We start from the raw sequence: 13,949 nt of genomic DNA on the forward strand, positions 1-13,949 counted from the left end.
AAAATGCCTTTTTCTATCTTTAATTATCATTATTTAGAACTTATTATTCTGTTGTTGTTTGTTTGCTTGTGGGTTGGGACTGGGTGCTGTTTTTTGTATATTGTTTTTAACACAATATCTTCCCCAACGCGCATTTCAACGTGTTGAATGACAATAAGGGGACACAACTCGCTCATCTTGTGTCTCATAAACGAGCGTATTCTTTCTCTTTGACAACTGTGAAGCATTTTTTTCACCTTATATAAATTCTTTTATCTGCAAAACTACTCCGTACATTTTGACCCTTGCAACAACTAAATGAAGCTAACGATTTAAAATTGATTTGTATCCCTTATTTACCGGCTTGTGCGCAACTATCATGTTTTCGAAGCAGTGCGCATTTCCGGTTAGAACCCACATGGTCGCTATTTCGTGTTTAGAAATTAATTTGTGTTTCGGTTGAGCAATGATGGATCAAGTACCCGCCGCCATGGATAAGCACTTCGACGTAGTGCAGTGTCGTGCAGGTAAGGGAAAGAAAGTTGTGTAATTTAATGAGATATAATGTTATTTTGATCGTAAAGCACGATTGATGGAAGAGAGTGAGGAACCTGTCACTTATTGTTTTCTATGGATACACATCAGTGCTCTGTGAGATAATGATTATTATTATAAGTATTTTTTTCCAACACATTACTGACCTATTTAAGGAATGAGCACATAATTTAATTCCCGAATGGTACACCTATCACCGAGTTTTCCTTATTGCCGGTCTCCCAGTGCGTGTGGGTCCGAGTTTTCCTTATTGCCGGTCACCCAGTGTGTGTGTGCCCGTTCGTGTATGTGTGTGCCAGTTTGAGTCATATCGCTGCGATGTCTGCAGGGTGGCAGTTTCTAGTGATGTCTAGCACTGGAGCATCATGCCGATGTGGCCTCATGTACCGCCCAGTCATACCATCCTGATATATGGCCGACCATTTCAAACACTAACCCTGTTGAGCGGCAGTCGAGGCAGCTGCAAGGACGATTTTTCTGTCTTTGGCATGAATCGGTCTGCGTCCGAACCCGCGACCACCCGCATCCGAGACAGACAATTTAGCCACGTAAGCCACCAGAGCGGTCGGTCTCCCTAAGTGTGTGCTTAGGATTTTTTAATGTAGCTTTAACAATTTTTCAGTCATATCGCTACTATGTCTGCATTGTGACAGTTTATAGTGATGTCTAGCACTGGGGCATCATGCTGCAGACATGTAGCATGATGTCTCATCCAGTCACATTATCCTGACACCAGGCCAAACAGTCCTAACACTAACCGCTTAATGCTTAGCACCAAGCAAGGCAGCTGTTAGTACCAATTTTGTAAGTCTTTGGTATGATTGGCTGAGGAACAAACCCACGACCTCCTGCATCTGAGTGGCCAAGTGGTCTGAAGTGCTCTCCGTTACAGATCACTGCCATCTCACCTCTGTCTGTGTGAGTTCAAGTCTCGGATTCGGTCACAGTGGGCATGTGAGAAAGCTTGCCAGTAGCTTCTCGAGGGTCGGTGGTTCTTTCTGGAGATTTTCCGGGTTCTTCCTCCACCATTAATACTGGCCGCCATGTATAGCCTATCGTGGGCTGAAAAATGGCCTTAAACCCTATAACAACAAAAAATCCTGCATCCAAGGCGGACGCTCTAACCACTAGGCCACATGAGCGGTTGGTTTCTCCCTGAAAGAGAATCTCAGCTGATGAAGTTGTTGACATTTCATTAGACATTTGAAATTGTTCATAATGACCACACATCGCTTGGAACTCACTTACATGTGACAATGCATTGAATGATGGTAATATTTTTTTAAAAATTGGTTTTGTAGTCTGCTTAAAGGTTTGAATCTAGACCCAAAAACGTTCTTCTGGCTTTTTTCCCCAAACATAACATGCTGGAGAACAGCTGTGTGTGACCCTATGGAAACAATGGATAAATTTCACATAAAAGTGGCTGTTCAGAATAAGTAAGGTACTTAAATGGCATGTGAGGTTTCGAATGTCTTCTTTATTGTGGTGCAAGTTATGAGTGAATTACTGTGTAGATATAGTGCGCATATCACATTTTATGGATGTGGGCATACTGTTTCTTGGGACTCTGTAGAGAGAAAAATAAGGATAGCTATTGAAATCATGGAATGGGAACCGGTGTTTAACTGTGTTTCCCGATTGGAACTCCTACCATTATACAAAAGGCTTTTGTCACATGATCAGCATTTAGATCATGTGACTCCAGTCCAGAAATCATTCCCTGGATGATGACCTTGTGAACAAGTCGCAAGCTTAGGGGACAAGAAGTTATTTTGCTACAGAATGATCTTTTTTAGTTTTATAAGTTGCAGATGGCTATAGCAGGTGACAATCTTCCATTCTAGAATGTTTACTTTCATTGATAAAAATCCTAATATTTAATCTATTCTCACAGAGAAATATTAGTTGTATACTATATTATTTCCAAATCAATGTCCCTAACCAGGTCAGTGCTTAAAAGAAAGATCCAATAGCCAGATGCATGGGGCCCCTTTAATTTTAGATAGGGCCCTCCAGTATTCTAAGTGAAGTGCCTGTCAGGCTTGTTGAAAACAATTCTAATTTGCCTGAGGAATCCTTTAATCATGCTGATGAATTGTATAAATGTACTTTCAAGATGTTGGCATACCAGCACAGTCTAAATCAGATCACCACTGTTCTACTTGAAAATGAGATCCGATTGGCATGTCATACTAAAAATACAATTTTGTACTCCCAAACAAGCTGACATGGTTGTGTTTTCAAGGAAACTCAATATTCAGTAATCTTCCACACCAAAAAAAACCTTCAGTATATGCCTGGTACATGTAGCATGTATAAATGGTAAACAGCCATGATTAAGGCTGATGTGAAACTATCTCTTGAGCAGTTTAAATAGATGCAATTAAATCCCAAGAGGTCAGGTATAAAGCACCTTTTCACATATTACAAACATGTAACTGGCTGACAGTAGCTGATGAGATGTGTTGAAGGCTGTGGTGGGTCAGTCCATTGTGCTAATTTGCATAGGTAATATCAGGAAGTAGAACAATCCATTATAGGTAAATCAAAGAGATGCTAGATGTGTGTACAAGGACAATGTTATTACACATCATGACCTTCAATGGGAATGTTTAAACCATGTGTATTATATTTTTGCCAAGTTTGTGAACAGCTTAATGATTCTTTGAAGTCTGATTTCAATGCATATATAGAATGCAACATTGTATGACAAGGGGCCCCGAGTGGCTGAGTGGTCTAAAGCGCTCTTCGTTACGGATCACTGCCATCTCACCTCTGTCTGCGGCGGTTCGAGTCTAAGATTCAGCCAATGTGGGCATGTGAGAATGCTTGCCAGTAGCTTCTCGTGGGTCGGTGGTTCTTTCCGGGGTTTTCCGGGTTCTTTCTCCACCATTAATACTGGCCGCCATGTATAGCCTATCGTGCTGAAAAATGGCGTTAAACCCCACAACAACAACAACATTGTATGACAATGTTAAAAGGGGGAAATTTTGGTCATGTGGAAATTTGAGTCGGGGCATGTGAGTTTATTTAAGTCACCAGCCCTGTGCCTGTGTCTAAAATAAATTTCTTTGAGCTCTGCAATTAATTTTGTGCAATGTCAGTTATAAAATGTGAATGTATATAACATAATCATTAACGAAAACCAACAAATAATATAAATTAAAGATATGTAACAATTAGGCATCTGCCTCGGATGCTGGAGGTCGCAGGTTCAAATCCCAGCCGAGTCATACCAAAGACTTGAAAAATGGTACTGATAGCTGCTTCACTAGGACTGGTTGGCTTGGTGTCAGGATAATGTGACTGGGTGGGACATCATGCTACGTGTCTGATGCCTCCGTGCTAGACATCGCTATAATCTGCTACACAGCAGACATCATGGCGATATGACTGAAAGATTGTTAAAGCCATATTAAAAATCCAAAGCACACACATAAAATTAGGCATAAGATAAACACATCGATGAATAATGCCCTGTAGGTCACCTAAATGGCTAAACCATTTTTTTGGTATACTGTAAATAACAGTATGCAATGAAATTTCGATCATCGAAATTAAAAGCAACACCTGCTTGAGGCTGCTTAAGATTTTTTATCAAGTGAATTGCACGTTTTTGTTATATCTTTTTATTCGGTTTAAGTGTAATCATCATACATACAATGTGCCCTGTTGCATTCAAATGTGAAGTATGTCAGTCTACTGTAACAGCTATGTCTGCAAACATTTCTATAAGACCCTAACAAAATGCTGAGTGTGTTTTAATGCCTAATTTGCGCAAGTATTTGTTTTATTGTTGCACTGAATTAAAAGCTGATCTCCTTGTATTACCATGTTAATTACGTCTTTTGAATCGGAAGCCCCAAGTGGCCGAGTGGTTTAAAGCGCCCTCCATTACAGATCACTGCCATCTCACCTTTGTCTGCGTAGGTTTGAGTCTCAGATTCAGCCAGTGTGGGTATGTGAGAAAGCTTGCCAGTAGCTTCTCATGGGTCGGCCACCATGTATAGCCTATCGTGTGCTGAAATATGATGTTAAACCCTACAACAGCAGCGTCTTTTGAATCAAATAAAGGGGTGGGTGGGTGGACTAATTGACATGTTGAAAGGCATGCAAATCCGATCTGCATAAGAACTAGAGGACCTGGTCCATTTTTAGGTCAACTCACTTCTTGCGATCAATCAAACACTTACAATTTTTGCGGTGAACATAATATTAACCTATCTAAATTAGCATAATTGTTCATAAATGTGATCAGCGATAGCAACAACCAAGTTGTTGTAGGGTTTAACACCATTTTTTCAGCACACGATAGGCTATACATGGCGGCCATCATTAATGGTGGAGGAAGAACCCGGGAAATGCCCGGAAAGAACCACCGACCCTCGAGAAGCTACTGGCAAGCTTTCTCACATACCCACATTGGCCGAATCCGAGACTCGAACCCATGCAGAGGTGAGATGGCAGTGATCCATAACGGAGAGTGCTTGAGGCCGCTCGGCCACTAGGGGCCCCCAAGAACCAAGTGAAATGAATAGTTGATGATGTAAAATTCTGTTTCACTGGCATGTTTTATTAATGAATGCTGGCTTCAGAGTTTGTATTTAATTTTTAATTCCTAAATTGGCACTTGGAGATTTCCTTATGGATGAGATGTTTCACTATTACTTTTATTATTGATTAAATACGAAAAAAATGACATTCAACAATGATAGCTGTTTCTTTTGTTTTAATAAAAAGAATCTTGTTTGATTGTGAATTTGAATCAATAACGTCTGGTTTCCTGCTTGCTATGCTGCTAGTGTTGCATTCCATAAGAGTGGAGAGCAAAGCAGGGATCATATGGATCAGGGAACCAGACTACTCAACAATAACATAAAGCAGTACTGTAATACACATTGTTTTCGTGTACATGTGAAGGTTGTTGAAACCAGTGGAATAAAGTTAATGATCTCTCAGCAGTTGGACATCTTGAAAATAAAAGTCATTTTTACATGAAAACGACTTGTTATTCATTATAAAGTCAGTTTATTGACAATTATTCCCAATTCGATTTTAAAATGTGTATTTGCCGTTAAACAGACTAGTAAGCCCCTTCCCCGTTTTCTCGATGTCCAGTGAGGATGGTATCGTTTCATATTGTTATGGAGGTACCTAGATAACTCGTGCCCTTGCTTATAGTGCGGTCTATATTTTTGGACCCCGTTGTGAATGACTTATTTGAGGGAGAGGTGTAATTATGACCAGATTTGACAGTGGATAATAAGCAAACAAGAAAAGCACATTAATATGCAAAAATACATTTGAAACATCAGTGCTCAAAAATCAATGTGAAGCTCACCACGTTCCTGACTCACCATTGTTAATGCGTACAGCAGCTGACTCCAGAGGAAAAATGTCACTCCTTGGCTGGTGCTTGGTGGAGAAAAAAGTTACCTTCTTCATAAAAATTACTATGTTTATTGCATGAACAGCCTCTGATAGAGAGCAGAATTCAATACTGTGTTAGTGTAGATGAATTAGGGGCATTAAAAAAGTATTATTCTCAAATTTTCATATTCTAAGTCTATGGATAACAGTTGTTTGCTGCTTTTGATAATTTCTTTAAAGGAGTTTTTGGAAATATGATTGATATTATAGGGAAACTAAAAAAAATTAATAACCAATACAAGAAGCACTTTATGAAATCGTTTTCTGAGAAAATACATTGAAGTTACTGCATGGTGCAGAAGAGTACATGTATATGTAGATATAAATATTCAATGGCTATCCCACTAAATTTTATTCACATGTATTGCAAGAGATCGAAGAGGCATTTCTGAGCAAAGAATCCATAGAAAATGTATGAGCTTCACAAAATATAACATGTTTAATGAGAGTAACTTTAATGATGGAGATTCTTCTCATATCATTCAATATTTCTACTCTGTTTATTACACTACAGAGTCGGGGGATTGTATGCTGGGAGTCAAACAAAGATAGGGGATGTGATATAGTTTGAAAGAAATACACGTTCTGGTGGTTACAAAAAGAACCAAGTTTAGGCATGCATCATGGTCATAAGACCTTTTTCTATAGTTGTGATAAAATGACAAGGCACTAATTGCAAAATAAAAAATAATTATGCTTAGTTTTTCCTTTAATGCTAGAGACCGGATTTATGTTGTAAATTGAGGACTTGACATCAAATGCGTTTCTCTGTCAAAATTTGTTTTTTACAAACTGGCTGCATTTAAGTTTTATGGTGTTTGGTTTTGGGGTATTTTCTTGCAAGAGTTAATGTACATTTTGAAATTGTAAAGCATGCCATTGTACATGTGCTAACTGTCCTGACTACACTGTTGTTGACTGGACACAGGAAGCTACCATAACAATCAGTTGACTTCAAAGGAGAAACGTCACTACATAAGCCAGAGGCTGGTGATGCATACAGATTCATGAAAGTAAAGGGAGGACAGATATTAACTTTTTATTCTTCTGTGAAATCACTTTGTTCATGACGTCATTGGCCACTGATACAGAGAAACAGCTAACTGCTGTACACAATTCTGTTCCTTGTTCTCTCAAACAATGTTATTTTCAAAGTTGAAGGGTAAAAGTGAAGCAAAACCATTCCATCATATAGCTTGTATATGTTTTTTATTTTAATATATGATGCCACATTATTCTTGTAGAATATTCTTTGGAAAGAATTATGACATCATAATTTTCAATGTTCTTGATCGTACATGTCCAGTATAAATACTACTATGTTCATTTGCAATCCCCTTTCAAGTTTCATATGTACTACTGAATTCATTCATTTCTTCAAAATGGGTCTTGGAAATCGTGTGGATATTAGAGAGAAGCTATGACAAATTAATAAGTATCAGACAAAGAGTTGCATGAAATATAATTTATTGAGAAAGATCCTCATTATTACTGTGTGATGTAGATACAGCGACGGCTGCAATAAAATCCATGATAGACTTCAACTAGTCCTACGTGTAAGACCTCAACGTCGATATTTATGTTTTGGGTGTTTGGGTCTTATAGTCAAACTAATGGCACTGTGTAGCATGTTTTGATGTCAACTAACATTGTAACGAAGTCAAATTTTCAGGAATATCTCTCACATCTGGCAACCAGTAACGATGCTTTTCTACAAAATAAAGTCATGATTTTTTAGTTAGACTTTACTTTGTTTTTTCTCTAATAAATTCAGAAGAAATGGACCTGTCTTCAGCTTCGCTGGCCTTTATTTCTGTTGGCTGGAAAGTGATGAAAGCCAGGAATGCCATAATCGGGTTACGTTGAGATATTATTTTTTAATGAAACGAATAAAAGTATATTATACCTATTGGAACTGTAAGCAACATTTCGTTTCATTCAAGAAACATATCCCCCACATGAACCTACTTTACATACCTCAACTACTGTCACATTTCAGCAAATTAAAATGAATGTAAACAGAACATGAAAATGCATCCATTTGCTAGTGTCAGATTTTGATTCCACTTGGATAAAAACAGCACATTAAGTATATTAATTACATATCAATTTGTGGAAGATTATTGATATGGGCTGCCAAGTGTGAGATATTTCTGAAACTTTGACTACTCATTCCGGTGTCAACCGATATCAGAACACGTTATACAAGGCCATTATTTGGGCAGTCAGACCTAGCACTCAAACATAAATAACATGTGATACATCTTACATTTTAGGACTTAGGCTTCCTCTAGATTGAGTGGATTTCCAGTAGAGGGACACCTTCTACTTGTAATCTGTAATCCATCTTTTGTTGATCCAATTCATTCAGTTCCTTAGAACATTCACATTTTTTGTATTATTCTTGCCAGAACAAAACACCTGTGTATTCAACCACAGTTGATCATGGGTTTGAATTTCTGATCCATACATGGAAAGCAGCATCACCCCAAGGCAAGAACAAAGTGTCATAACCATCAGTGAAGCCAGTATCATCACTAATGCATGGGACAGTTAACTCATTAACCGCTGGAGGTTTTTATCGTTTTTGCCTAAAATGTAAATAGGAAACACATTTTGGGGGATATTTCTGAATACATCCTAATACATTGACTTCCAAGAGATTTCCTGTTAACCTAATGCCTAGCTGTGTTAGAAACATTGTTTTTCATTGGCTATTTCGCTCGTATATGAGCAAAAGGGTAAAAATTGGAGTTCTTTTTTTTTTTGTTTTGTTGCTTAACCCTTTACCTCATAGAGCAAAGTTACCCAATGCAGTGCGATATAAATAGAACACTTGTTACCTATTCAACTCCATACACATAGACCTGCCTGTTAACTGTTAAGCAATGTATTGTATTTTACGTTTAACAGCAATTTTTAACCATTTTACAATTTTGGTACACATCTATTATGTATGGAAAAAATTAAGAGTAAAGTCCAACCGTTATACCTGTGTAAATTTTTTTCAAGGTAGAAATTTTTATGTGCTTTAACATCTTGAGAGAACTCGTTCACCGTCAAGTCAGTGAAGCCGCGTGACCAACTGTAGCTGCCATCTCTCGTACTCGAAATTTACAAGTTTTTTGTCCGCGTCTATGTCACTAAGTCATCTGAATTGGATAATTTATTAAAACTAATTGCTGCCTACATCAATATCAGCCTTTACCTGCGTTATTGAAGCTTTTCATAGCTGTGATTCTAATCATGAAAACTTCGTAAGTGCTGAATGAAATCTGCGACCTCCATTTTGGAGAGTGGATAATATGACCCAGTTACTTTAAATAGCAGATTCAGTTGCTTTAAATAGCAGATTTTGACCAGAGCATAAACAGTGACCACATGATCTGACGTAATGGTCAATTGCAGAAATGAATGTATCCAATAGGGTTTTTTCCCAGATGGTGGTGCTATGAAAACCCGCTTAAAATACAGCATGTGTCTATAGGCACTTACGAGCAAATGGTGTAGGGGCGTCAAAAGGTGCTTCCATGCAAATGGAGCAGAGGTGTCAACAGGTGCTTGCATGAGGTAAAGGGATAACAGTTCCATCAATTTTGTAACGATACCACTCTTTATTTCAAGTGCCCATCTTGTCCTCCTTTATGCAGTTCAGACCGTTCTGCCTTAGATCTAAGGTCAAAAAGTCTGAAAATCTGGACACAAAAATCGGATTTTGACCACTGGCAAATTTTGGGTGCACAAATATTGGGTCCAAAAAGATAGGATTTTTCCTCTATATTTTGTAGTGCAACTAGAATGTCCAGATTATTTAGTATCATTGTAGAGCTACATCTGTCTACCTTTCTATAATACCACCCACTTTAGTGTATCATACATGACCTTCACGCTACAGAGTTCTGAGCAGGCTACTCCCTCCTGATGCATAAACATGGTGCCAGGGGTTAATGAGTAGCAAGGATTTTTACTTTTTTTTTACAAATTGTCTAATAATGGCTAAATTTGTCATTTATATGCAATGTCAAAGCAAGTGATTAGATACAAAAGGAATGTTCAAATTTGGTGACCTCATCAAAATGCATCATTAACCCCAGTAGGTTTTTGTCGTTTTCACCTGAAATGTGAGTAGGAAACACATTTTAGGGGCTATTTCTGAATACATCCTAATACATCGATTTCCAGTCAATTTCCCGTTAACCTAATTCCTGGTTGTGTTGGAAATATCGTTATTGGCTATTTTGCTCACGCATGAGCAGAAGGTTAAAAGTTGAGATTCGTTTTTATTTTTGTTGCTTAACCGATTCGGCCCCGTCAGTAGGCGTGATGAGGCTATACCTTACTTCCGAGCTCTGCAGCATCAAAGTCATTTAAGATACACCAACGTGGGTGGTATTTAAAAAAAAGCAGACAGATAAAAATGATACCAAATAATCTGGAAGTTCTAGTTGCACTACAAAATACAGAGGGTAAAACCTCATTTTTTGGACCTGTTTTTTTTTTCACCCAAAATTTGCTTGAGGTCGGAATGTGATTTTGTGTCTGGATTTTAGACCTTTTGGCCTCAGATCTAAGGCATACCGGTCTTAATTGCACACAGACAGGTGAATCTTTGCCAAGACTAGGATAAGGTGATCATTTGGAATAAATTTGCGGTCTCCATACAAAAATGATAGGTTCATTAAGCAAAAAAAAAGAAAAAAGAACTCCAACTTTTATCCTTCTGCTCATGCGCAAGCAAAATAACCAATGAAAAATGATGTTTCTAATACAACTAGGCATTAGTCTCATGGAAAATCTGTTGAAAACCAATGTATTATGCTGTATTCAGAAATAGCCCCCCAAATGTCTTTCCTATGCACATTTCAGGCAAAAATGACAGAAACCTCTGGGGCCAAATGAGTTAATGGGAGAATTTTGGTGAAATCACCAAATCTGAATATTACTTATTTATTTCATCATTTGTGCATCAGTATTGCACATAAGTTACGAAAAGAGCATTCTTTGACAATTTCTAAGAAATTTCCATAAACTTGATTAACTGATTTGGCCCCGATCCCGTCTGTAGGCGTGATGAGGCTGTACCCTACTTTCGAGCTCTGCGGCATCAAGGTCATTTAAGATACACCAACATGGTGATATTAAAAAAAAGCAGACAGATATAGCTCTAAAATGATACCGAATAGTCTGGAAGTTCTAGTTGCACTACAAAATACATAGGGATAAACCTCATTTTTTGGACCCGTTTTTTTTCTCACCCAAAATTTGCTCGAGGTCGGAATGCGATTTTGTGTATGGATTTTAGACCTTTTGGCCTCAGATCTAAGGTATACTGGTCTTAACTGCACACAGACAGGTGTATCTTTGCCAAGACTAGGATAAGGTGATCATTTGGAATAAATTGCAGTCTCCATACGAAAATGATGGGTCCATTAAGCACCCAAAAAAAAGAAAATAAGAACTCCCAACTTTTACCCTTCTGCTCATGCGCAAGCAAATTAACCAATAAAAATGATGTGTCTAATACAACTAGGCATTAGTCTCATGGTTGTTGTTGTTGTAGGGTTTAACACCAGGCTATACATGGCAGCCAGTATTAATGGTGGAGGAAGAACCCGGAAAACCCCAGAAAGAACCACCGATACACGAGAAGCTACTGGCAAACTTTCTCACATACCCACATTGGCTGAATCCGAGACTCGAACCCACGCAGACAGAGGTGAGATGGCAGTGATCCATAACGGAGAGTGCTTTAGACCACTCGGCCTGGGGTCCTGAGTGGCCGAGTGGTCTGAAGCGCTCACCGTTCCAGATCACTGCCATATCACCTCTGTCTGCGTGGGTTCGAGTCCAAGGCTCGGCTAGCATGGGTATGTTGGAAAGCCTGCCAGTAGCTTCTCGTGGGTCAGTGGTTCTTCCCTGGGCTTTCCAGGGTTCTTCCTCCACCATTAATACTGGCCTCCATGTATAGCCTATCTTGTGCTGAAAAATGGCATTAAACCCTAGAACAAAAACAACAACAAAAGACCGCTCGGCCACTCATTAGTCTCATGGAAAATCTGTTGAAAGCCAATTTATTACGCTGTATTCAGAAATAGCCCCCCAAATGTCTTTCCTATGCACATTTCAGGCAAAAACGACAAAAACCTCTGGGGCCGAATGAGTTAACAAACTCATCATTTTCTTATTGAGATCACTCTTTTTTCCACATGCCCATCTTATCCTACTATTTGCAAAGGCTCATCTGTCTGTGTGCAGTTTGGACCGGTCTGCCTTAGATCTGAGGCCTTAAAGTCTAAAATCCAAAATTGGATTCCGACCATGGGTGAATTTGGGTGGAAAAAAATTAGGTTAAAAATATTAGGTTTTTCACTCTGTATTTTGTAGGCCAATTAGAATGTCCAGATTATTTAGTATCATGGTAGAGCTACATCTTCCTTTCTATAATACCACCCACTTTAGTGTATCATACATGACCTTGATTCTCACAGAGCTACGATCTCCTGACATGTAAACAGGGTGCCAGGAGTTGATGAGTTAAGATGTCTTGCTGTTTTTAATGCATGTACATGTATCAGCAATTCAGGTTCGAGGTTATCACTGGTTGAATACATTGTTCTATTCTGACATGGATTAACATAACATCAAATGGTCACATAATCAGTGTTTGAAACTATCAAATATATAGGTCTCCACATAGATCAATTACAAGTGCATAGTCAGTGGCATAGATAAAAATGTAGATACATGTACCAGGTTAAGGTTTCTCTATAGGCAGGGTCATTGTATGTCAGCAAAAGACTAGAAAAACATTCTGCTATGTTTTGCTCTAATACAGGGTAATTTGGACAGTTCCCGTTTGTCCTGGTATGCTAGAATGGGTTGAAATTTAAAAACAAACTCCAAATAGCTCAGGATAAAACTTGGAAGTTTGTGTTTTATATGTAACCTCAAATCCAGATCAAGAATCAGACAGTATAAACTTAAAAGTGAATGTTAAATATTGAGGATAGAATATAAGAGTTTTTTTTCTTCTCCAAGCAGTTTAATAGTTTGGGGTTTTTGTATATATAAATTTACATGTATGTGAACTTTGAGCAAGTCACATTAAAAAAAAGCGTTCTACTCGCACCAATCAGTATTACGAGTAAGGTCTTAACTAGACTTGTGGCTCAATGAGTGAATGCCACAAGGGGTGTAGTAGCTAGCTGACAAAATGAAAGCAACATTCGTCAACTTTTGGAGACATTTTGATTCCTAATGTAGCTTCCACTTGCATGAAACACTGAATATGGTCAAATTTTTAAAACATATTCAAACCAAGAGAAATAATTAATCTCATAAAGGGCAGCCTGTATGAAGAGTAATTTGCTTCTTAGAGTCACAATGATATAACATTTGTACAGTGTACTTGAATATAAAAAATATTAACATATGTCGATGGTAATAAAGGAGTCCATTTTGTTGTTGTTGTCTACTTTGGTACTGTGTGTATTGACACCCACAATCCCCAACAAGCTACATCGAAAACACTGAATCTAAATTGAATTACCTGACGGTTTATGTCTCCTGGTTAAATATGTAATATGTTTTCAGGCTAACAGTTTCATGTGGATGCTATTTTCCATTTCCCCGTCACGCTTAATATGACCAAAAAGGATTCATTTAGTGGAAGATCAACTTAAGTAATGAAGAGTAGGAACTTTCAAAATAAATGAAAGTATAAATATTTTAATACAAATCATGCATAAATAATTTTTTATTATTTTTTATGATGACATGTGCAGAAAATTACTAAAATTAAAATTTGGATTTATTGATTGATGTATAAAGTGTTTGTTGTCTGATAATGCCCCATGTTCTCTATCAGTTTGTTTGGTTGTTTTTTTTTATATTATGATGCCATGTGTAGAAAATTACTAAAATTAAAATTTGGATTTATTGATTGATGTATAAAGGGTATGTGAGCAGTGAGACTGTTCAGA

The 13,949-nt window shown here is 37.9% G+C and overlaps 1 protein-coding gene across 1 annotated transcript in view; it reads left to right on the plus strand.

The window, feature by feature from the left end:
- The first annotated feature begins 265 nt into the window (after nt 1-265).
- The window catches only part of LOC149786793 (methylosome protein WDR77-like), a 71,232-nt gene continuing 57,548 nt past the window's right edge, over nt 266-13,949 (plus strand). The window contains exon 1 of the mRNA XM_089977295.1: nt 266-506. Coding sequence (XP_089833421.1) covers nt 446-506 — 61 coding nt within the window. The 5' untranslated portion in view covers nt 266-445. The remainder of the gene's footprint in view (nt 507-13,949) is intronic.

This window comes from Sinohyriopsis cumingii, chromosome 12 (assembly GCF_028554795.1).
Source record: "Sinohyriopsis cumingii isolate HCF-2022 chromosome 12, ASM2855479v2, whole genome shotgun sequence".
NCBI lineage: Eukaryota > Metazoa > Mollusca > Bivalvia > Unionida > Unionidae > Sinohyriopsis > Sinohyriopsis cumingii.